This window comes from Sus scrofa, chromosome 4 (assembly GCF_054392235.1).
Source record: "Sus scrofa isolate SSC_HxYL_T2T_F1_AM1 chromosome 4, Sscrofa_HxYL_maternal_Yorkshire_Landrace_v2.0, whole genome shotgun sequence".
NCBI classification, from domain to species: Eukaryota; Metazoa; Chordata; class Mammalia; order Artiodactyla; family Suidae; genus Sus; species Sus scrofa.
Window position 1 is genome coordinate 69459699 of NC_139386.1, and position 23637 is coordinate 69483335.

General features: G+C 42.3%; 1 protein-coding gene across 27 annotated transcripts in view; it reads left to right on the forward strand.

The window, feature by feature from the left end:
- The window catches only part of NCOA2 (nuclear receptor coactivator 2), a 372907-nt gene that overhangs the window by 246833 nt on the left and 102437 nt on the right, over window positions 1-23637 (forward strand). For all 27 annotated transcript variants that reach the window (XM_085020186.1, XM_085020185.1, XM_021088456.2 and 24 more), the window contains 2 exon segments: window positions 19028-19132; window positions 22474-22646. In XM_085020186.1, the coding sequence (XP_084876312.1) occupies window positions 19047-19132; window positions 22474-22646 (259 nt within the window). In that variant the 5' untranslated portion in view covers window positions 19028-19046.

Genomic DNA, 23637 nt, shown 5'->3' on the forward strand with positions numbered 1-23637 from the left:
TGGAGTGGGTGGAAGAGAAGTACAGGCCTATATCCCCCTACTTGCATCTCAAAATTCAAAAAACTCTGAGACTGAAAAGGTTTTTATAACTCATTTGGCAGTAAAACCTGACCTGAATGGATGTAGAATGACATTCTACATTCATTTGTCCCACTCAGTGTGAATAGTCATTGTAGAACCAATACTAAATTTGATTACAGAATGTGCTCACAGGCCCTGTAGGGATGTTAAGAAATATGGTGTATGCCACTCTAAAATTAAAATGTGTTTATCAGAGTTCCCGTTGTGGTGCAACAGAAACGAATCTGACCAGGAACCATGAGGTTTCGGGTTCCATCCCTGGCCTTGCTCAGTGGGTTAAGGATTCAGCATTGCTGTGAGCTGTGGTGTAGGCCAGCAGCTGTAGCTCTGATTGGACCCTTAGCCTGGGAACCTCCGTGTGCCGTGAGTGCAGCCCTAAAAAAGCAAAATAAATGAATAAATAAAATAGTAAAATGTATCTATCTATTTGAATTCAAAATTCTCTGGCCCCGAAGTGTTTTGGATAAGGGAGCCCTGAAATGTTGTCTTTGGGATGTGGATGTGAAGGAAAGGTGTGAGACTGGATGTTTGCTGGAGAAGGATTCAGACTCGAGGCACGTGTGTTTTGTTTTGTTTGTTTGTTTTTTTTCTTTTTAAAGATGGAAATGACCTGAGTGTGCTGATAGGTTAAGTAAAAAGAAAAAAAGATTGACAATTTGGTGAAGAGAAGCTTTGTAGCAAGATCCCAGAGGAGATGGGGAGGGAAGGAGGGGGCGAGGTCGGAATGGTCAGTGTTTCCAAGAAGAGAGACCACAGGGGCCCTGAGCATCTGGAGTGATGCTGAGCTCCAGAGTGATGCTGGAGATAGTTCTATATGTTGGACAAAGGGAAGTGGAGTAAAACCAAATTCACCAGGCATCTGCTGCAGTGGTAAAAGCTGGAAATAATTGTCAGGGTAAGTAGGAGGAGCTGACTGGAGAACAGCTAAGAGGATTGGGAGGCAGGCCTGTGGGTCAGAGGCAAGTTTGGAACCCTGAAGTGTCTGAGGGGCTGGCCACCCCTCAGCTGTTCGATCTTCTCCACCAGTGTTCAGCTTCCCATGTACAGGAGTGGAGAAGTCTTTTTTTTTTTTTCTTTTTTCCTTTTTTTTTGCCTGTGGCATATAGTTTCCCAGCCTAGGGGTCCAATCCGAGCTGTAGCCGCCGGCCTACACCACAGCCACAGTAATGCAGGATCCGAGCCATGTCTGCAACCTACACCACAGCTCAGGGCAACGCTGGATCCCCAACCCACTGAGCGAGGCCAGGGATGGAACCTGCATCCTCATGGTTCCTAGTTGGGTTCATTTCTGCCAAGCCACAACCGGAACTCCAAGAGAAGTCTTGGGATTAAGTTTTGCAGGAGGAACTCTGTTCGAAGTCGTGTGTGAAAGGGAGCCGACAGCAGTCGGGGGCTGGTGGGGAGTCCAGCTGGGGAGGGAAGGGCAGACGACGAGCAGAAGGACCACCAGGGGCTGGAGTTCTTCATCCATGAAGACAGCAGGATGCTTGAGGCTGTGGGTAAAAGTCGAACTCAAGGGGCACCAATTCTGAGTGATAACAATTTCAGGGTGTGATCGAAGAAGGCAGTGGCTGAAGTGGAGGTGAGCTTGTTGCAGCTGAAGCAGAGGAGGACATATGAGGATTTCACACTGTGATCATCCCGAACGATGACCAGATGTGGGCTAGGCAGGAAGAACTAATCAAATAGCAACATTTTCAGTAAATGTGGGGGTAAATCTCTGCTCCTTTGAAACCCATGCCTTAAAAACACACCCTCTATCTACGATCTGGTCTGATAGGTAGGCTTTGTGTCATCTATCTAATAAACAGATTTTTTTTTTTTCTGGTCTGACCAGATCGTAGATAGAGGGTGTTTTTAAGGCATGGGTTTCAAAGGAGCAGAGATTTTTATTCAAGGCCACCCTTGTAATAGAGCAGTGGCCTGGTAGCTGCTCTGAGGAATGCAGAGGGTGTGACCTGCCCTCAATTCCTAATGTGTTTGTCTGTGTGTGTAATGAGAGGACAGGCAGCTTCTGTTGGAGCAGACTGTGGGGGAGGCCTAGAAGGGCCCAGAAAGGCTCCACATTCTGTTACGGGGTAAGGATGTAGGGGAATTTGTTACCACAGGGTAAGGACTTGAGAAGGGACAGGGAGAGATGTAGGATGGAGCAGAACCATTACAGGAAGAAACACAAGGCAGGATAAGAAAAATGGAAGGTAACCAAATGTAGCAGAAGTTCCAATGTGGCCCAAACCCGAATACTAAGTACACTAAAAGAGAAAGATTGAGAGGGATTTTTTTTCCTTCTTTTTAATTGAGTTTTTGTAATTGTTCACATTGTTTTCATAATACAAAGATACTAAATAAATGTCATTGTGCTGGTTTGGACCTTTTATGCTAGATTTTACGTTAAGATTTTCAGGAAAGTACTTGCTATCAAACATGATAGGTAGGCTTTGTGTCATCTATCTAATAAACAGATTTTTTTTTTCAAGTCAGTGATTAAAAAAAAATAGACTGGAGAACATTTTTTTTCTTTTGGCCGCACTCTCAGCATATGGAAGTTCCCAAGCCAGGGCTGGAACCCGTGCCTGGCAGTGACAAGCTGGATCCTTAACCCATTAGGCCACTAGGGAACTCTGAGAACTTCTCTTTGTTTTCAGTAATCAGTTAATTAGCATCAAGAGTGTTATTCCACCAGCCTTGACTAACCAGCGTCATTGTCTCCCAGCCCAGTAGTTCTTTTATTTTTTTTTTAGGGCTGCACCTACAGCATATGGAAGTTCCCAGGCCAGGGATCAAATCAGCTTCAGCTGCCGGGAACTCCCCTAGCAGAGTAGTTCTAGATGCTGCTGCTCTTTCTTCCCAGTCAGTGCTGGGCAGGCTTCAGCTGGGATCCTTCTCCAAGGGGTTCTGATGTAGTTGGCCTGGGGTGGAGCCAGGAAAGCCATGTTTTCAAAGCTCCTCAGGTGATTCGTTATTGGCCAAATGTACTTTCATCTCCATAACAGCGATTAAGTCAGATGCCTCGCCAACCTGAACATGCTGTGTCTATGCCAAGTCTTGGCTCCGCATTCTTTTATCAAAGTAAACCTGAAGTGCTCGTAAACATTTTTAAGATACTCAATTATTATTAGTCAATTTGAGTTATGAAATAATACCCTGCCATAGTCTTCAGATTTGCAAAAAACGTTTTCAAAAAATTATAATGCCCATTACTGTGTGAATTCTGTGAGATGGGACCTCATATACCTTGGCTGAGGTGGTTGTAAATTAATACTAAATTAATAGCTTTAAATATGGTCACACCCATTGATCTGGTAACTACATTTCTGAGACTATTGTACTGAGACTATTAACTATTATTAATCAGAAATGGTAGATCAGTGTTTGTATAAAAGATAATTCATTACAATGTTATTTACAGTAAAAATGGAAGTAACTTGGAGTTCCCTAGTGGCCTAGCAATTAAGGACCCAGCATTGTTACTACTGTGACTTGGCTCAGGTGCAACCCCATACATGCCCCCCCCCCCAAATGGAAGCAAACTAAATAGTTATGGAAAATGCTTAAAATATTCTGGTGAAATATCATAGAGCCATTAAAAATTACATTAAGATAGATTTAATGCCATGAAAAAATTAAAATATCTATAAAATTGTACATGCAGTTTGTACTTAATTGTGCATATACATACGGTACATATTAAAATGCTGAGCAGAATTTTTTAGGGCAGCTGAAGCTGATTCAACCCCTGGCCTGGGAACTTCCATATGCTGCAGGTGCGGCCCTAAAAAAATTAGTGGTAATTCTTTGTGTGGTAGCAATAGTTGCAGTTTATTCTTTAGCACTTCATATTTTCTAAAATTTTGATTATGAATATATATTGCCTTTGTTAAGAAAAAATAGCAAAACTTAAATAAAATCCTTACTCTAATCTCTTTAGCGGAAAGAATGAGGACAGTTCATTTGTAGTCATCTTGCTCATGATCCTTGCCAGTGTATTTCCATTCATCTACTCCACAGCTCTGCCTTGTTATCAGTCTCAGGCCTAATAGCTTTTGGGGCTTGTTGTTGTAGTTGTTTTTGTTTTGCACCTGCATCATACAGAACCCAGGATAGGGGTCAAATTGAAGCTACAGCTGCTGGCCTGCACCACAGTCACAGCAACTCTGGATCCGAGCCGCATCTGCGACCTTCACCACAGCTCACAGCAATGCTAGATCCTTAACCCACTGTATGAGGCCAGGGATTGAACCTGTGTCCCCATGGATAGTAGTCAAGTTTGTTACTGCTGAACCTCGAGGGGAACTCCCTGTTTTGTTTTTAATAACTGCCTTATTGATATATAATTCACATAAGGTAACATTCACCCTTTCAAAGCCTACAGCTCAGTGGTTTTTGGTTTATTCACTAGTTGCGCAGGCATCACCACTATCTGGTTTCAGAACATATTTATCAGCCTGAAAAGAAACCGAGTGCTCTTTAGCAGTCGTCACCCCTCTCCACCCCCCCCCAGCCCTTTCCACGGCCCCTGCCCCCCACCAATCTGCTTTCTGTTTCTGTGGGTTTGCCTTTGCTGGATATTTCCTATAAATGCAGTCATCTAGCATGTGGCCTTTTGCAGTGTCCTACCAGCTCATCCTAGCACCACCACCCCCGCCCCCCACACTTCCAGCTGCGTCGTGTGTACTACTGTGAGCATGGCTCTTCGACTGTGGTTTTACCACCTGTGGCTCAAAACCTTTCCCTGTGCATATGGTTTATTAAGTCAACCACTGCTCATTCCAGCATTTAAAGTTTTCTGTATTACAACGCTGCTAAGTAGGTCCTTGCTAAATTAAGTAGAACTCAATGAACCTGCCTTATCTCTCCCTTTCTTTCTCAGAGATTATCACTGTTAGACAGATTTCAGGTCACTGATGGGGCTAGAAACTTTCTCCCCAAAGTTGATGGCAGTGGTTGGTGGAGCTCAGCCAGCATTGGGATCCAGGCCTGTGAAAGGCCCAGCCGCCGGGCTCAGGCGGAGTGTCATTTTACCCAGCTCCTGGTGGCACTGGCGGAGGTGGGTGCAGCCTGACAGCACCGTGCGGGGAGAGGTTGGATGAGGATGGGGAAATCCAGACCCAGACCCCCAGCTGTTGCGTCACATAGTGTTGCAGTGGCAGCACCTCTATCCCCTCTGACTGAGCTTTTTATTAACTGTACCACTTTGGGAACTTGGGGACCTCCAACACCTTGACCACCACCCCCGAGTCCCTTTGGAATGTTGTACCCCTTCTTCAAAACCCACCTTGGGCGTCTGTCAGACCTTGGCTGAGGCTCCCTACTGTAAGAAGTGATTTCCCCTCTCTAGCACTTTGCATTCATGCACGCTGTGTCCTGTGCTGGTTTACTCCATCTTGTTTCTTCCTCCTGAGTCTTTAATTTCTTGAGACTAAGTTGCTTCTTACCCAGTGACTGTACTACTGCGTCCAGAGAGCACAGTAATTTGCCCTCAGCAGCTACGCAGTAATTATCAGCACAGTTGAACATCGGAAGGTAAGAAGTGCAAATAGATTTTTAAATTAAAACCCTATAATTTAGGTTATATTTTTAATACCAAAAAGAGACCTGTATTAATTAGAAACTTAACCTCATATAAAATGTAATTGTCCGGGATTCAATTGTGTTTTTGCGCTCAGTAGTAGTCATTACTCTAGATTTTGAAACATTGGCTTTAAACAAAACACCAAACTAAGGAGATCATATGCCTATGTTATGAACATACATATATAAGTATCCAGCTCTCCGAGCTAGTTTTTCTCATCATCTAGCCTAACTGGAACCAGTCTTTGAGTTTCAGCTAAATGAATTCTATTTCCCCCCCCAGTACCAGCCAAAAGGAATATAATATAGTTAATCTCTGAGGTATCAAGCAATTTCCTTAATTTCTTTAAAGATGTCATTTCATGTTTATCACTTGCCAGTTATGGTTAAATAAGATGTAGCAGCCTTACAGATCTTTATCCGTAGATGTAGGTTTTACAAAATAATTACTTTTTACTCTCTCAGTGCAAACGCATTTTAGGACTCATTGAAAAAAGAAAGACACATTCTTCAATGGGTGGAGTTTGTTTTAATCTTTTCAATGCCTGTTTGAGACCACTCTTATTTGGGCCATTAAATTGTTATTTGTAATGCACTCTAAGCTTATTTGGGTTGAAATTTGTCTTAACTACCCAAAGGGTAATTAGAAGCTCCATTCTTGAGTCCAGTTATATTTTCCCATTCCCCAGAATGTAATAACTCTCCATCTGGTCTGGACGGCTCTCCAGGACCACTCTGCTCTTACAAAGTCTGTGTCAAGTCGAGAGGGCTCCCTGGCCGCTGATCCTCAGATCAGAGATTGGGCTCCGTTGCACAACTGCAATACTAATGCTGTGATTGTGCTTCTCCTGGAGCTCTTTGTGTATCCCGAGTTTGAAGCTTAAGCTGAAGTACCCATTTCTCATGACCTACAAGTATATGGTTAGTTTTGATGATTACCAAAATCCAGTGTTTTGACGGAGGGAAAAAAGGTAAAGTAAGTGTTTGGGCTTATATTTTTCAAAGTGCCAAGGTCATTTTTAATTCTTTCCAAATAATGAATTCTTGTGAATAGCTTTAGTAATTCTAAGTGATTCTGTAGGTATGTGTTTCATTCTGTAGGTATGTGTTATTTGCAAGTAAAAATGCTTAATTTGGCTTATTTTTATAAGACCAAATTGGATGAGGGGGGTGGGGGCGGTTCTGTTGATCCAGAGCTGCCTTTTTCTGTTTTTGATGGCAACTGTTGCCTCATAGCAAATCCTGTTTGGAGTTATTGTAACGATCTGACCAAAAGAAAGTTTGTCGGAATTCGTATGGTGAAAAAATGAATCAGAGGTCCTCCCACCAAACCAACTTTTTCCCCCTTGGTCACTTTCCATTTCTGTGGAGGAGTTGTAGAGACTAGTGCTCTAGAGAAAGAGCATTAAAAAAAGACTATTTCAGCATAAAAAAAGAATATTTGGACTTCTTACATAGGAAACATAATTAAAACTGCTCAAAGCAGCTATATAACCCTGTACTTTTTTCCTTCTCTAACCCTAGACATTTAACTGGGGTTGTACTTTGTTTCTGGGATATGCTTAAAAGTTTTGCCCCTACTTTGTGTTCCTGTTTGATTGGAGTAAAGAACTTATAAGAAAGCTTGGGGTTAAATGAGCGTGAACGAAAAAAGGAAAGGAATTGTCTTACGTCTCATCTTTGCACCCAGAAGCTCAATGGGGAGCAGCTGCGTGGGCTGGGCTAGTCCATCAGGAGAGTGGGTGCAAGAGAATGCTCTGGCCCCTCATTGGGAAAAAGCAACCAGTGATGCAGGAGAAAGAAGTGTTGTCTTAATTGTGGGTACTGTGGGCCGGGAATGAGTAGAAGGGAACCTTTAAGTCTAGTAGAATCTCTTGAGGCCTTCATAAAGAGGATGGCCTTACAGTTGAACTTGAAGGATAAGATTTTCCTGAGGAAGAAGAGGGATTTGAGTAACTTTTGCTGGAAGGCTCCTGTGGATTTGGACATGGTTCTAGCTTTAAAAGAGTCACCTTGGTGTTCCCACTGTGGCTCAGTGAGTTAAGAATCAGACTGCAGCTGTTTGGTTTGCTGCGGAGGCACAAGGTCGATCCCTGGCCCAGTGCAGGGGGTTAAAGGATTGGGCATTGCTGCAGCTGCTCCTTGGTTTCAATCCCTGGCCCAGGAACTTCCATATACCTTGAGTGTGGCCATAAAAAAATAAAAATAAATAAAAGAGTCACATTGGTGGGAGAGAAAACATGAAAAAGTTCTGAAAGTTAGGAGACTAGGACATAGTAATGAGTCCAAAAGGACAAAGAGCTTCCATCTTATTTAGAAGAGCGTAGGGTAAATTTGGGAAAATGTGAGGTGGTTGTAATAAGAGTTTTAGTAATTTGGAAACTGTTATGGAATATCTTTTTAGTGGTAAAAGGAAATAGCTTGTACTTTAAATTTCATTGCCAGTACTTACTGGTAAATAAGGTCCCATTTCTTATTTCATTCACTTTAGGTATTTTTTGTGCCACTTACCAGGGGGTAGATTTATCTCATTTTATGCAACATTCAAACAAATTTGTATGTTTATAATTTGCATTCCGGAGAGCTGGTTATTTAAAAGAATCTGGTTTGGTTATTGTTTTTGTTTTTTTCCAGTGGTACAGCCAGGTTCCCCTCCCTCTCACCTCTTTTCTGCCTTTTGGTAAACTCCTCAGTCACTGTTTCATACTCTCAACAAACTTAAAATAGTATATTATTATTTTTCCAATTTTAGGATTGAAGAAACTTAGGTCCAAAGAGGTTAATTAGCATAATTAGCACAACTAATATATGGTAGTCCAGGGATTCTGAACCTGAACTGATAGCAGAGTTTATGCTCTTAGCCATTACAATGTACAACTATTCCTGAATTTTGTTTTCATGGCTGCATAATCAAGAAATCTATTATGGATCTTAGAGTTCTGCTAGAAAGTTCTATCTCTGCTCAGGTGTCTATCAACAGAGAACTTTCCTGACTACCGAGGAAAACTGGCCCTCTTCATCCCCATCTATGCTACTGTATTCTAACCCTACCTTTTTTGCTTTTTAGGGCCGCACCCACAGCATATGGAGGTTCCCAAGCTAGGGGCTGAATTGGAGCTGCAGCTGCCGGCCTACACCACAGCCACGCGGGATCCCTGACCCACTCACTGAAACAGGGCCAGAAATCGAACCAGAGTCCTCAAGGATACTAGTCGAATTCGTTTCCACTGTGCCACAAGAACTCCCCTACCTCATAATTTTTATAGCTCCAATCACTACCTGATACAGCAAACGTTTGTTTCGCTATTTCTCTACTCCCCTTTTTGAAACTGACAGCACTAATGGCCTGAACCGAGCCAGAACACAGACTGAGACTTGAACCCACGTGCCAGGACTCAAACCCAGCCAAAACCCAAAATTGGGACTTGAACCCACGTGCTGGGACTCAAATCCAGCCTAAAGCCAGATTGGGACTTAAACCCACGGTTTCCAATTAGAATTACTCACCTTGCGGCTGGACTCCCTGAGGTTCAGGTTCTTTATGTCCCCGCGCAGAAGGAATTCAGCGAAAGACAAAATGATAGGCAAGAAGCAGATCTATTCGGATAGGATGCTTGTGAGAGATGCAAGCGGGCAGGCAAGGAAGCTCTGCCCAAGGATCTGGTGGGCCACAGTTTTACTATGGGGGGGGGGGGTTGGAAAGGCCCACCTCTTCCTTTCTGGGAGTCGTAGCTCCTCCTTAGTATCCGGCAAGGTGTGTATTCAAATCAGCTGAAGGGCGGTCTTCAAACTCCTGCCCTGGGTCTGAATCTGAATGCAGGCCTCTCCCATCCCCACCCAATGACCTGAGGCAGTTCTCTCTCTCCCCTCCACTAGTTGAGCAAGGCTGCCTGGTTGTGACGGTTTTCCTGAACTTACAGTGGTCTCCCAGCATCTCCCAGGTTTCCCTTATCTGTGATCCCCTATTGGGACGTCCACAACCACCTGTGCCTACTCTATCCCTATCACTTTCACACTGGAATATAAGAATTATGGATAATGACTTGGTCTCTTTTGTTCATTGCTGTATCCCCCAATACCTAGAACCATGTGTGGCATGTAGTAGATACTCATTTAAACTTACTGAATGATTTCATGACCTCCAACTTCACGTTAGCTTTGCATCAATTCTGATTTTCTTAGTCAGCTTCCATTGGGACTGATAAGCCTGAACAGGCATGTAGTCTGCTTTTCCCTCTGTAAACCACAGGAATGCTGTACTCCAAGGGTCCCAAGCTGGTGGGCACTGCACAGCACCCCAACTTCTGCACAGTAGGGGCACTGCATGCCCAGCAAGAGCCAGCTTCTTGTCTAGACTGCTTTATGCTAATTGTACTGGTTATTGTTATAGCAATTTAAATAAATATTATGTAACTGATCAATTGTGAGTTTGAAAAGACACACATTTCTACAAAAACTAAGTTGAATGCTTTGGAAAAGTCAATCAAATGGACCAAAATTGCTACCAAATAGGTATATGTAGCACATATATAAAAGACTGGGAGGGAGTTCCTGTTGTGGCGCAGCAAAAACAAATCTGACTAGGAACTGTGAGGTTTCGGGTTCGATTCCTGGCCTTGCCCAGTGGGTTAAGGATCAAGCATTGCTGTGAGCTGTGGTGTAGGTTGTAGACTTGACTCGGATCCTGCATTGCTGTGGCTGTGGTGTGGGCCAGCGGCTGCAGCTCTGATTAGACTCCTAGCCTAGGAACCTCTGTATGCCATGGGTGCGGCTCTAAAAAAGCAAAAAAAAGTAGGAGAACATAATGACAATCTGTACCTCATAAGCACTATGAGTTCAAGCTCTATTTTAAATAAACAAATATTGGAAATAGTATGCAATGCCTTGATGATAGGTCTGATTTATGCAAGAAAGACAACATGAAACCCCATTGGAGACAGATACTCAAATATATTATGTTTAAAGTTAAAAGAAAAGGATTTAAATAGTAGTAGATATCATTTGCTATAATTGCTCCTGTTAACTGCCTTTTAAAATTAACCTATTACTTCTGAGTCTATATGAAAAGAAGGCTTTCACTATGTTGAATGAAACTCAGCATTCTTGATGTGCCAGAGGAAATTCCTAGCTGGTTTTATTATTTCAACAGCATTGGTAATAAAGTCTATAATAACAATAATACTTCATTTTTCTTCAGGGAATAATAGCTTATCTGAGGCAAGATTTCCTTTCTGCACTAGAATATCAGCTTTAGCAGGACAGGAACTTTCATCTGTTTTGTTCATGGCTCTAACTCCATGTCTACAACAGTACCTGGTACATGAATTATTTACTAAATGGATAAATAGAGGAATTATTCTAGAGTATGTACATTTTTAGCAGAAAGAGGTATTTTGCATTTTAGAATGCTACTGCCATATTTTTAGCACAAGTACTTTCACATTACAGATTCGGTGTTTATCAAATTAAGTTAAAATATACTGCTGTCTGTAACTTACATAAGTTTATGTTTCTTCCGTGACAGTAGTAAAGAATAGGAGCCTCAGTGCTTTAACCAGTGCATTGCAGTGGTTAAGAATTGGGGAGCTGTTTGGATTCACTTGTGAGCTCTAAAACTTCCTAACTGTGGCCTTGGTCAAGTTAGTGTAGCTCTTCTGGACCTCAGTTTCTTCATCTGTAAAATGGTGATAATCATAGATCGTTACAGGCACTAAAGGTGCACCTATGTGTAAAGTACCTAGAGAGTCCCTGCCAGGATAGTCAGCACTCAGTAAATGACAGCTATTATAATTTCACTTGAGTTTGACTCCTGACCTGTCATTTATTATCTGTGTGATTTGAGCAAATTACTTACGAACACAGGTCAGAGAGGTTAGATAATCTATAAGGAGTTGAGGGTGTGTGTGTGAGAGAGTGTGTGTACATGCACATATATATAAAAACATTAAAATGTGGATTTGGGGGAGTTCCCTTGTGTCTCAGTGGGTTAAGGATCTGGTGTTGTCACTGCTGTGACTCTGTAGTTACAGCTGTGGCACAGGTTCGATCCCTGGCCCAGGAACTTCTGAATGCCTTGGGCATGGCCAAAAAAAAAAGAAAAAAATGTGGGTTTTTAAGCAAGAAAACTGCTTAACTCTGAGTAAGTGCCAGTCCCTACCCCCAAAGCAAACAACATTTTTTTACTATGGGAGAAGATTCTCATTTATTTTTTAAAAAACTTTTTACAAGTGGGATAATAAAAATGCTTTTTAATGTAGGTACAGATTATCTCGCCCTTGCCATTTCAGTACGTTTTTCTCGTAAGTTAGGCAGGTTATTTTAAAAAACCTCAAAGAAGTTTAAAATGGGTTTCAGAAGAATAAAGAAAGAGAACTGAGTTTTAATCTGGACAAGTTATGAAACTCAAACACAAGCGCCACATTGTAGTGCTTAGTTTGAGGACTTCTTTCCAGAATACTAGGCCTTCAGTGAAAACTGGTTTTCCGAATATTAAATAGGGACTAAGTACACCCTGCACGAAGGGGAGGGAAGTGCTTATATTATGCAAGGAATGCGGCTTCTTCCCCCAGTGTTTTCTCATCTGAGGCCTTATTAAAACCTAGCCCTGCTATTCCTGGCTATATTAGCAGCGGCTGACGTCGTTGAATATAGACGCAGCCCAGTGACTGGCTATATTAAGGAACTTAGCCTATGAGCGTTCAGAAGGAGAAACCATCTTATGCCACTGATGTCAGACTAGACGTTTTTTCCCCCGTTGGTAAGGATAGCTTAGAACAGCTCTCTGCTACTTAGACATTCTGCACTGAATTTTGCTAGGCTAAGACATTCAGAGAGGCCTTTTCCTTCTTTAAGAGAGATGGAGATGATGAAAATGTTACAGCAAAATATTTATGTAACCAGTAAGCCTGAATTTAGCCCTTTATTTGATTATTGCAGCATGTGTTAAAGAGCTGCTGCCGCCCATTTGCAGCCTAATGTGTTTATTACAGTCTTCCCAGTGGCATCTTGAAGTGTCTTTCAGCTAAAAAATTCATGAGTATTATTGGCTTTCAGTCAGAAAATGGAATATGTCTTCTAGTTACTGTCTAATATAGCACTTTAAGGCCATTATACAAAAGTAAATCTAAGAGTGGAGCATATTGAAAAAGAAGGAATTTTTAGCTTAAACATTTGTTTACACACAGTTACTACTGTTCCGTGGAGTAAGAAACAGCCTAAGAGAAGGTAGGTGTCGAAGCCATTTTACTGGGAGAAGAATAGCTGTAGTTATAGGCTCTTGTTATTTTCTTGACTCTTGTGTCCAACTGTAAACTCTTAGTGTTTTATTATTGAAAAATCATGCCCTAATAATAATAGCTTGTGTTTAGATTGTTGCAGTGAATTTAAAATGTCAGGTGTACAGTAAGTTGCTCAAGAGAGTGAAGTTAAACTGAGAATTTGTTTCTGATAAGATAACTGTTTATTCTGGATCTGTATGAAGTGAGGCTCCTAAAACTTTGCAGCCTAACTGTTGTCACTGTATGAATTAATGTGCAGCTTTATGAGTCTCACTCTATATACACACTGTAATGTGTGGGGTAAATTAAAGTTTTATCGTATGAAAAGCAAGAAGCAAAATAATGTATGTAAAGATGAAGTGAAAAGTGTTCATATGATCTAGTTAAAAGTAGTAACACTGGGGAAAATAATATACCATTTTACTAACTAAAGTTTATTTTTGAAATATTGAATAAGATCTTTTATCACAGTGTTACTGCACTACTTGTTTTGCCAGTGGGAAGAAGTAGTTTGAATTTTCTGTGCGCTCTCATCCTCGCATTCAGGAGTTCTCCTTAGTCTCCCTATGTTGTATTTGCATGGATAATGCTTTCTTTGTGTGCTTGTTTGTACAAATCCACAATGTGTCTTTGCATATACTCTGTGGTACTTATTGCACAGATTTTTTAAAATTCTTGCCAAAATATTGTTTGCTTTGGGTAGTTTTGTTTAGTTGACACTGTTTAGAAGGTGGTCTTTCCCCTGCATGTTTTCCCTACAGTGTCACCTAACTTATGTCCAGGGATGGGCCCACTCTCAGTTGTCTGCTCTTCTCAGGCATCTGTGTCCTTAAAGCACATGTTGCATATTTTAACATTAGATACTGTTGGGGTTTTTTAGACTTATAAGAGGCTGGCCCAGAAATTCTGCTTTTGTCAAAGGGACCCTCCTGGAACATGGTATACTCTAAGGGAGAAATTGTTTCCAGTTTAGAATGAGTAGAATATGTTTACTTGTGATAAAGAAATCATGCCTGCCTCTAACTTTTGAGGTGGACTTCTGAGCCATGGAGGTCTCTTGCGAGGTTATCCTTTCATAATTTAATGGAATAGAAATGGGAAAGTGGTTCAGTGAAAATGTATGTACACTTTTCACATGACCTGACTAGTTCTTAGTCTTACAAAGTTCATGAAGAGTCAGACCCCGGATTCCACAGTGTCGCCTGTCTCCTGTAAAGAGAGTTCAGTTCAGGAAGAGCCCGGAAGGCCCTGGAAGCCTTTCTGGTCTCATATCCAGAACTAGGTGATTTTTCAGTTATCCTCTCCTCTTGTAGGTGTTGATACAACAGCTTTATATATCATCTCATAAATTTTATCTCCAAGTAAGGGATTTCAGAGTGGGCCTAACTTTTTAAGAATATTTCTTGGAACTGGCACAAGAGCTCTGATGTTTGATCACTGACTGTGTTTGGATTTCAGCAACAGTATTATCCTTATTTATTCTCTAACTGAATTTGTTCAGCATGTAATAAATCTGACAGTTTTACAGGCCTGGTTTGGAAGATGGCCAGTACTGATGGAAGATAAAATGCACATTATCACTTACATGAATTCTGGATGGTTAACTAGTTTTAATGGCGTGAGGCTGTATGTGAGCAACAGCTTTGTTACCTTATAAATGGTATTGATGAGTTTCATGCAAGAAGAGTACACTTTGTAGTTGTGTTGACAATTAACATTATATTTTGCTTTCTGTCATTATGCTAAAGATTTAACAGGCATTGTTCACACCCCCACCCACCCAGAATGTTGTTACTTTAAGAAAATAAAACATCAATTCTTATGGCGGTAAATCTTTCCTCCACTGTCTAGTTTGTGCAAGTTGATATTGAAGGATGTCACAGAGAAAGCAGGTCTGTTGTTTGGTTCTAGATAACAAGAATGGACAAATTGAAACTTCCTTTCCAGTCTCCTCCTTTCACCCCCCACCCCCACCCCCACCCCCCAGCATCTGGTAGAAGCTGGCGTCTTCTAAATGACTGTAATTACCATCACGTACCAACCCTGGAGTTTACATGTGTCATCTTCAGTTTTTGTGATTTACATTAGACATTTCAGAATTCAGAGTGAAATGCTCAAGAATGTTAATTTCATGTGACTGTTAAAAACTTGCAGACATTCTAAGACACTATTATTTTAGGCCCACTCACAAAGTCTAAACCTTCAATGCCACAGTTCATCCTTTTCATTGAAAATTGATATTTAACTGTGATCTACAAAAACACATTAAAACTCATCTATCTATACAATTTGTTTTATTTTCGATGATTTGTTTTTGTGTATCTGTACACTGGAAGCCATAGATCAATCTGTCTGTCTCTGGTTTTTATCCATCACTTGGGTGGGAAAAGTATTGACTCCCGTTGGTCCCTGCACCCATGCACTCTGTGTGAAATTCTACCACTTGCTGCCCAGTGGGGCCTCCTTGGGTGTTGAGAACATCAGTCAGAGGGGTCTAGGCTGGAGCACCTCGGTTCCTCTCTTTAGCACCCTAGTGATGAGGTTCCTGTCACTTGTTTGGTTCATCCACTGAGGAGCAGGGCATAAACCCACACACCTGCTGAGGGATCACATCTGCTTCTGATCTCGTGGCAGGCAGGAGAGAGGCGCACGGGAGCTGTCCACTTCTTGTCATCACCTTCCCCCTTTCCTTGCTCCAACACCCCATTTTTTCCTGATTGATGATCAGTGATTCCGAGGGGCACCCCCAGCCTGACGGCTGCAGCTGCAGAGTGCATTCGTCTGTCCCCACCTTGACCAATGACTGCAGACCCCTGTCCTTTTTCTTCCCTTTGGTAGTTTAAAGGTTGCTGGCAATGTGTCTCGGACACACATAGCCCAGGAAGGTTGCTCAGAAAAGAGGATGTGGTGGGAGGTAGGGGTGGGGGGGCAACCTACAGAAAAATACAAGCAAGAATGTGTGAAAAGGTGAAATTTTTAGGTTTTGAGGAAATGTGTTTAAGGTACCATCACATAATAACGAAAGGCAAAACTTGACCTTTTAATAACTTACTTCAAGAGGAAGTTCATGACGTCTAAAAGCTCCAAGTGGAGTGGCTCGTGAGTCTGCCTTGGGTAGATACAAGTAAAATATAAACAGTCTGTGCAAGTGGTTGTACTGTGCTTAGACCAGAAACCGTGCGCTCCTGGCTTTGCACCTCACTTCTGACCAGTCCCTTTGTTGAAATCCATCAGTGCTGCCCCCTCACGCAGTTGTGATTATTCGATACAAATTTTGCAAAAAGTAAAGGTAGGTCATGCTGATGCCAGGGTTAAACCCCAAACTGTGTATGTACGACTTCAAGTAAAACAGTCTGTTGAGAGAGAAGCTTTCTCATCTTCCTAATAGTGCTTTCCTTTTTTAATACTCTCAGGGGCAGGGGCCATTTTTATCAACAGTCTTACTATATAGGGCACTTTGTTACAGATTGGGGGTTATATGTTGATGACAAAATTTTACTTAACTTTTAAGACTTAGGGAAAACTGCTTCCCAGGTGGAAGTTCCTAGGTTGTTTGTTGAGAGCTCCTTCAGATTGGATGAGTCATGTTTTTTTACACGCTCGTGCGTGAAGCCCTGGGAATTGCAGTTCCAAGTGAAACACTGAAAATGTCCATAACCAAGAAGGGTTTTTGCTTCAGGCTCTGTCCTCCTGCAGTGCCCTGACTCCCCTCCCTGGGTTGTAACTCACCCGCCTCCCTCACAGCCCAGCTCAGAAGCTGCTCCCCTGCCCCTGCCCCCCAGCCAAGTGTTCTTGGATCTCATGGTAGAGGGTACACCTGTTTTTCCTGATTGGGGTTCCTCCTGTATGAATTTCCTATGGTTCCTGTGTAAGTTCCTCCCTCCTCTCACCATGTGTTCATCTAGTGAACACACCTCCTTCTCCTGGTCCTCACACTGAGCCTGACTTACAGCACCAGGCAGGATGTCTTTGAGTGAGTAAGTGACATGTGGGGGAGGGGGAGGGAGTCAGGCAGGGGAACCATGTGGTCCAGATCCTGCTACTTTGATGACGTGACCCTTTGCCATAGCTCTGTAGTTAAGAGTAGAGCCTGTAAGCCTGTGTGTCAATTCCAGTTCTGCCCTTTGCTGATCCGATCCACAGCCTTGTGCTGTAGGTGCTCATGTATTTCCCCATTTTATAGAAGCGGTGATTGAGGCACGAGTGGTAACTCCCTAAGGTCCCACAACTAACCAAGAAGTGGAGTTGGATGCATCCTTGACTTCTTTGCTCTATTGCTTCTCATAGTGTGTTTTTGCTGATTAAATGTTATCTGTGAATTGCGTGGTGCAGAGTAAATGCTAAATGAACAGTAACTCAATACAGATTAATTTATCAGCCCCAAGCTGTGAGTATAGCACAAGACCTTGGGACTTAGTTACGCTGCCAACACCAGGAAGCTCCAGTGTTAGCTTTCAGCATTGGTACCCCCTTCCTCATCTAAGACAGTGTCTCCTCATCCTCCTTACACTTGACCCCTAAACAAAAGTTAACTCCTTTTCCCCCTCGGATCAGAGTTGAAGCCCAAAGAAATCAGTGCCCCGATCTCAGCCTGGGGAGCCGCTGGCCAGTCAGACAGGGATGTGACAGCACTGCCATCATCTGTCCTGGGGGTGCTGTCTTAGCCCACCTTCCTCTTTGTCCTTGGTCTCTGTGCACCTGTTAACTCAGTAGCATCTTCCAAGAGTCCTTGACCTGCCAACTTGCCCCTCCCTCTGAATTTTCATGGAAAGGATGAAAAGCCACTGCAGAAAACAGAAGAGGGCAGAGGTGATTCTGGAAGTCTGGGGGAGCGAAGGTGGGGAGATGGCATAGAATTGGAACTCTAGGAGAGACTGGTAAATGCTGACTTAAACTTTGGGGGCTCCAGTTGGTTGTGTTTTTTTGTTTTGTCTTTTTGCCTTTTCTAGGGCCACTTCCCGCAGCATATGGAGGCTCCCAGGCTAGGGGTCTAATCGGAGCCGTAGCTGCCGGCCTACACCACAGCCACAGCAACGCAGGATCCGAACTGCATCTGCAACCTACACCACAGCTCACGGCAACGCTGGGTCCTTAACCCACTGAGCAAGGCCAGGGACCAAACCCGTAGCCTCATGGTTCCTAGTTGGATTCGTTAACCACTGCGCCACAACAGGAACTCCTGGTTTTTGTTTTTCTAAGCAGTTATTAAGCACTTTGAGTAATGATCATCTTCTGTTTCCTCAAAATCTTTGCTACTCCCTTTGCTTAGTTCTTTTGGAATTTAAACCTCTATCTCTTGTTCTTTGCATATCTAAATATCATTTTGATGCCACAAATGATGGGCCAGCCTGAACACATGGGTTCTATTCTTACACATGTTCTTTTATTTTCTTAAGGAAAGGCCTCCTCCATTGGGGTCAGTAAGGTTCCTGATCTTTGAGTGCATCTTAAGACCTGCAGTGACAGCAGCTGGAATCTGCTGAGGGAGGGAGAGTGGATGGGTGACAGGATGTGAGAGGAAGCCCCTGCCAGAAGGGAGGGAGAAGGAGGGCCCCCGGAGATGCCCCAGGGAGACAGGAAGACCCTGTGTTTGTGGGGCATTGCTCCCGGGATAGGGGTGTCAGATCACCCTGGTCGGCTTTGGAAAGATTCAGCTTGGTGGCAAGGCCCTGCCACTTCCCCGGGCTGTTCCTCAGGGGTGGAGTGATTACAGCCCAAAACAGAGACTGGGAGGAGCCCCTTAGAGCACCTGTAGTTCCCACGTGGTATAAGATCTCTCCTGAAACTGGAGGCTGACAGCAGAAACGCAGGGCTAGCAGATTGTCAGGGTGCTGTTGAAATACAACTCCTGTTCTAAGAGTGGGCCCGGTGAGGTAGGCTTGTTTGTTTTTTAATTGTTAATCTTTACGTTTGCTTTACTTGAGCAAGGTTCAAAAAATAATACCCCCTTTTCACGAGGAATTATACATGCCCATAAATCAAAGCAATGTGTTAATTATGTTGTCAGTTTTCTGATTGAAGCCAAAGTGTTTTTATTGTTGGTAAACTGATCGGGTATTTTATTTTTTCACTGGTTTTCTCCTTGTTCTCCATTTCAGTTGCTGATATGTGTTCAAGATGAGTGGGATGGGAGAAAATACCTCTGACCCATCCAGGGCAGAGACGAGAAAACGCAAGGAATGTCCTGACCAGCTTGGACCCAGGTTAGTTTCTCCCTGAGAACACAACCAGTGTTGCCCAGGAAAGCCTCACACATGTGTCTTTGATATTTGAGTGCTTTGATTTCATACCTGGATCAAATGCTGTTTATCTGTCAAGCCTTTGAATATGTCTTATTTAACGTACATTTTAGATATGCTAACCAGGTTTAGATTTTATTATTCTTTACCAGAAGACGAAAGCTACTACATTCTTCTGAGTTCCCTATGGACTTTGACTCTTAGGCCCAGTTTATTCTATGTAATCTGGAATTTTTCACATTTTCATTTCTATTTGCTCGTAGAATATCATAAAGACAAAAGATCCCATAGTAAAAAAGTGTGCTGTTACATTTACACTGACTCTTCTTTCTTTCTTTGCTTCTTTATATCTTTCTTTTTTAAAAACAAGAAATGAAATGCTAAGTCCCTTTGCTTTTGAGTTTGTGACAAAGACTGTAGGTCTTAGGTGAATAAAAGAAACAGTTTTACAAACAAGTTCCACATCTTCTATTAGGGCTGGAAATGTGAGTTGCAGGGCAATTTAGCACTATCTGTTCAGAGTATAAATGCTTATTCCCTTCGAACTAGCGGTTCCACTTTTGGGGATTTTCTGTCACAATTCTTTCACACGTGCCAGGTGCTGTATGTATGAGGTTACCCATCATAGCGCTGCTTATAAGCAGAAAAGATGAGGAGAGGAGTTCCCATCGTGGCGCAGTGGTTAACGAATCCGTCTAGGAACCATGAGGTTGCGGGTTCGATCCCTGCCCTTGCTCAGTGGGTTGATGATCCGGTGTTGCCGTGAGCTGTGGTGCAGGTTGCAGATGCGGCTCGGATCCTGCATTGCTGTGGCTCTGGCGTAGGCCGGTGGCTGCAGCTCCGATTTGACCCCTAGCCTGGGAACCTCCATATGCCATGGGAGTGGCCCAAGAAATAGCAAAAAAAAAAAAAAGACAAAAACATAAGGAGAAACCTGAATGTTTGTGAGGAGCTGTTTGAACAGCTGTGATACATCCAGCTCTGAGAAAGAATGAGGACGCTCTATGGATTGATATTTAACAGTCTCTTAAGAATCTTACTGCAGAGAAGAATCACGGTCTAGAAAATGTTTATGGAGTCCAGCCATTTGTACAGAAAAAAGAAAATAATCAATGTATTATTTGAGGATAATTAAGAAACACAAGAGTCGTTGCCCATTTATGGGGATGAGAAATAGGGCACAGAGGCAGAAAAGAGGCTTCACACTTTTGATGATTTAAATCATTTCCATGATTTTAAAAGTTAAACAGGGAGTTCTCGTTGTGGCGAAGAGGAAACAAGCCTGACTAGTATCCATGAAGTTTCGGTTCAGTCCCTGGCCTCCCTCAGTGGGTCTGGGCTCTGGCATTGCCTTGAGCTGTCGTGTAGGTTGCAGATTCGGCTCGGATCCTGCATTGCTGTGCTGTAGGCCAGCAGCTATAGCTCAACTCCTAGCCTGGGAACCTCCATGTGCCATGCTAAAAAAGACCAAAAAGAAAAAAAAAGGGAAAAAGAATTTACACTGTAAACCAGCTGTAATGGAAAAAGTAAAAATCATTATAAATGATGAAAAAGTAAAAGTTGAACAGCTACTTTCATTATAAATGATGAAAAAGTAAAAGTTAAACAGCTACTTCTATTAAATGGTGAATAGGAAGATCCAATGAGGAACAGTAGGGAAGAGCCATTGAGAGAGCAAAAGCCGTCCCCTTTTCCCCATCTGGTTGCCAAGCAAAACAGGCAGATTAAATGGCCACAGTCCACACCACAGCCCCAGCTCCTGTGTGCGGCCACTGGAGTCCTCAGTGCTTCCTGAGCAGCCTCAGCCTTCTGTCTGTCCAGCTGCCTTCAGTGCCTGGCAGTCCTGGCTGAGGAGGCGGCTGCTGGATGGATCCTGCCCTCTCACCACTCACTGCTCGGCTGGTGCTGGGTGGGCAAGGCTCCTTCCTCTCCCTGAGGCCCTGGGGGCTTTGTAACAACCCCCCCACACACACACTTTTTTGTCATTTATTTGGTGTCTTGGGGTGGAGAGGATGGAAGGAGACAGAAGGGGTGGAGGGATCCAGAAGGGGTACTTGATTCTTCTGCACATGACAGCCAAGGCCTCCCTTTCTGCAGACTTGATTAAGTAAAAGCCAGGAGGGAAAATGAGACTGCGCAAAACCAAATTCTGATCCTCACTCTACTAGTTACTCACTGGGTGATCACAGATGGTGTCACCACTAGAAAATGGAGAGATTGTGTTCTGTCTTAGGTTTATTAGTTTGTGAAAATAAAGCTGCTATTTAGAGGCAAACATGAACCTCTATTACAAATCACAAAATTTTATAAATTGTTATTACATACAAATAATTACATATTAAGAATACAGTGGCATTCCCTGGTAGCTTAGTGGTTAAGGATGTGGCATCACTGCTGTGGCTCGGGTTCAATCCCTGACCATAGAGCTTTTGCATGCCACAGTTGTGGCCAAAAAATTTTAAACGAAAAGAATACAGAAAGCTGCTACCGTAAACACATTGCTTTTCCTATTTATTGTATTGTTTGAATGTCATTGAGTGAGCTCTCTATCGTACTTGAGAAAAAAATTGAATGCTGTGATTATCAAAGGGAACTTTGGAGTTTGCTGTTTTGTCAAATTCACATGAGAAGATCTTGCCAAGTCTTATTTTTCCCTCCCTTCCATTAATGTTTTAATGTTTTAAAAGTTGAATTTGGACAGTTTGTTTACATTTTGCCTATTATTCAGCTTGGACAAAGACCCTGGATCAGTTTCACTTTTGTTTCTAGCTATGCTGTGGTTGTTAACATTATCTTAAAAGTCTGTTAGATTTGATTATTAACATCCTAAAGAAGTCTGCGAAATTACAAAGATTTGTTTTCATTATTTCTTATGCTTTATCAAAAATCATTGAAGTTTATTTATTACTCTTACAACTAGGTTCACTTCCCTTTCTTCTTTTACTAAAATTGAAATAAATCTTTATAAGCGGGAACTCGCTTATGTTTCTAAGTCTTCTTTATTCACCAGTAAATTTGATGCCTGTTTGTACCATGTGTTGCATGCAGCACAGTGATGAGCAGATCATCCTGATCCTTGTCACTGTGAAGCTTATAGACCGGTGGGAGATGTTTAAACACAGGAGACAAATGATCACACAAGTAACTGTATAATTACGAACTGGGGTAAGTTTGATTTCAAAAAACAGGTAACAGGGAAAATACGGGTTTTTTTTCTCCATAGGACTTCCTTGTTTCTCTAAGTAACTTTTGCTTGCTATCTTGGTATTAGAACTTGTTTAACATGCTTCTCTTTTTCATAACAGCCCCAAGAGGAGCACTGAGAAACGTAATCGTGAACAGGAAAATAAATACATTGAAGAACTTGCAGAGCTGATTTTTGCGAATTTTAACGATATAGACAACTTTAACTTCAAACCTGACAAATGTGCAATCTTAAAAGAAACTGTGAAGCAAATTCGTCAGATCAAAGAACAAGGTAAGAATTAATATTTTGGAGAGTTTAGTTGGCTTCAGTGTTTGCATGTGTGAGCAATCCCTCCAGAGTGCCTTTAATCCATTTCTTCTGCTTAAATTATTGATGAGAAGATGATGTCACAGTGCAAGATGAATGCAGGTATCGCTTGCAGTGGTTTATAAATAGGCTCTGTATGAAACGCAGCAGCTCCCTAAAGATGGAGGAGGCCAAGTTGAGACAGGGGGGTGGACGTTTTCACCCAGTAGAACTTGGACAAGGTGTCCCCGACTCTTCTCCCTGCCTCGGAATTCTTATACGTTACACAGCAAGTGACTGTCATGATTTGCCATTGAGGAGGCAGCTGAGGATGGAAACCAGAAGTAAGGAAGTAAACCACCTCCCGTTTCAACTCGTCAGCATATTTAAGTCTGAGCCTCAACTGGCCACTAAATTAGAGTTTCATATCCTGAATGACAGGAGATTTGAAAGGCTCAACCTTTAGTCAGAATTCTTTTGTGAAGTTGAAACACCCAACATGACAGCTTTCTTCCTGGAGTTTTCTTTTTTTTTCCCCCTAAGATCATTTTCTGCCTCTCTTCTTTGACATTTTTGCCTACAGAAAAAATTTAAGAAAATAATATTTTAAAAAACACAGTGGACGTTATGGTGCCAAAAAAAAATCTGAGTTAGGCAAGTATGAACAGCATCTTGCTGCTCAGGGCCAATATATGCTCCTGAAGTATTCGTACACTGCTCCCCTTCAGGGCTGAGGAGATTATTATCTCCTGTAATCTGTTTTTGAGCGCATCTTCTTAGAGTTCAGATTACTTTTTATCTGCCTTTTATATAACATTTAAAAGAGGCAGGTTTTAGAAAAACATTGTCTTTGTTTATATAGCTATGTGAGCCTGAAACTTTGCCCACCCCTCTGTCGTAAACATCCTAGCTACCTATTTGCATGTTTTCATCATGACGTTTTCCATTTTCAAATAGAAAATACTGAGCTAAGTTT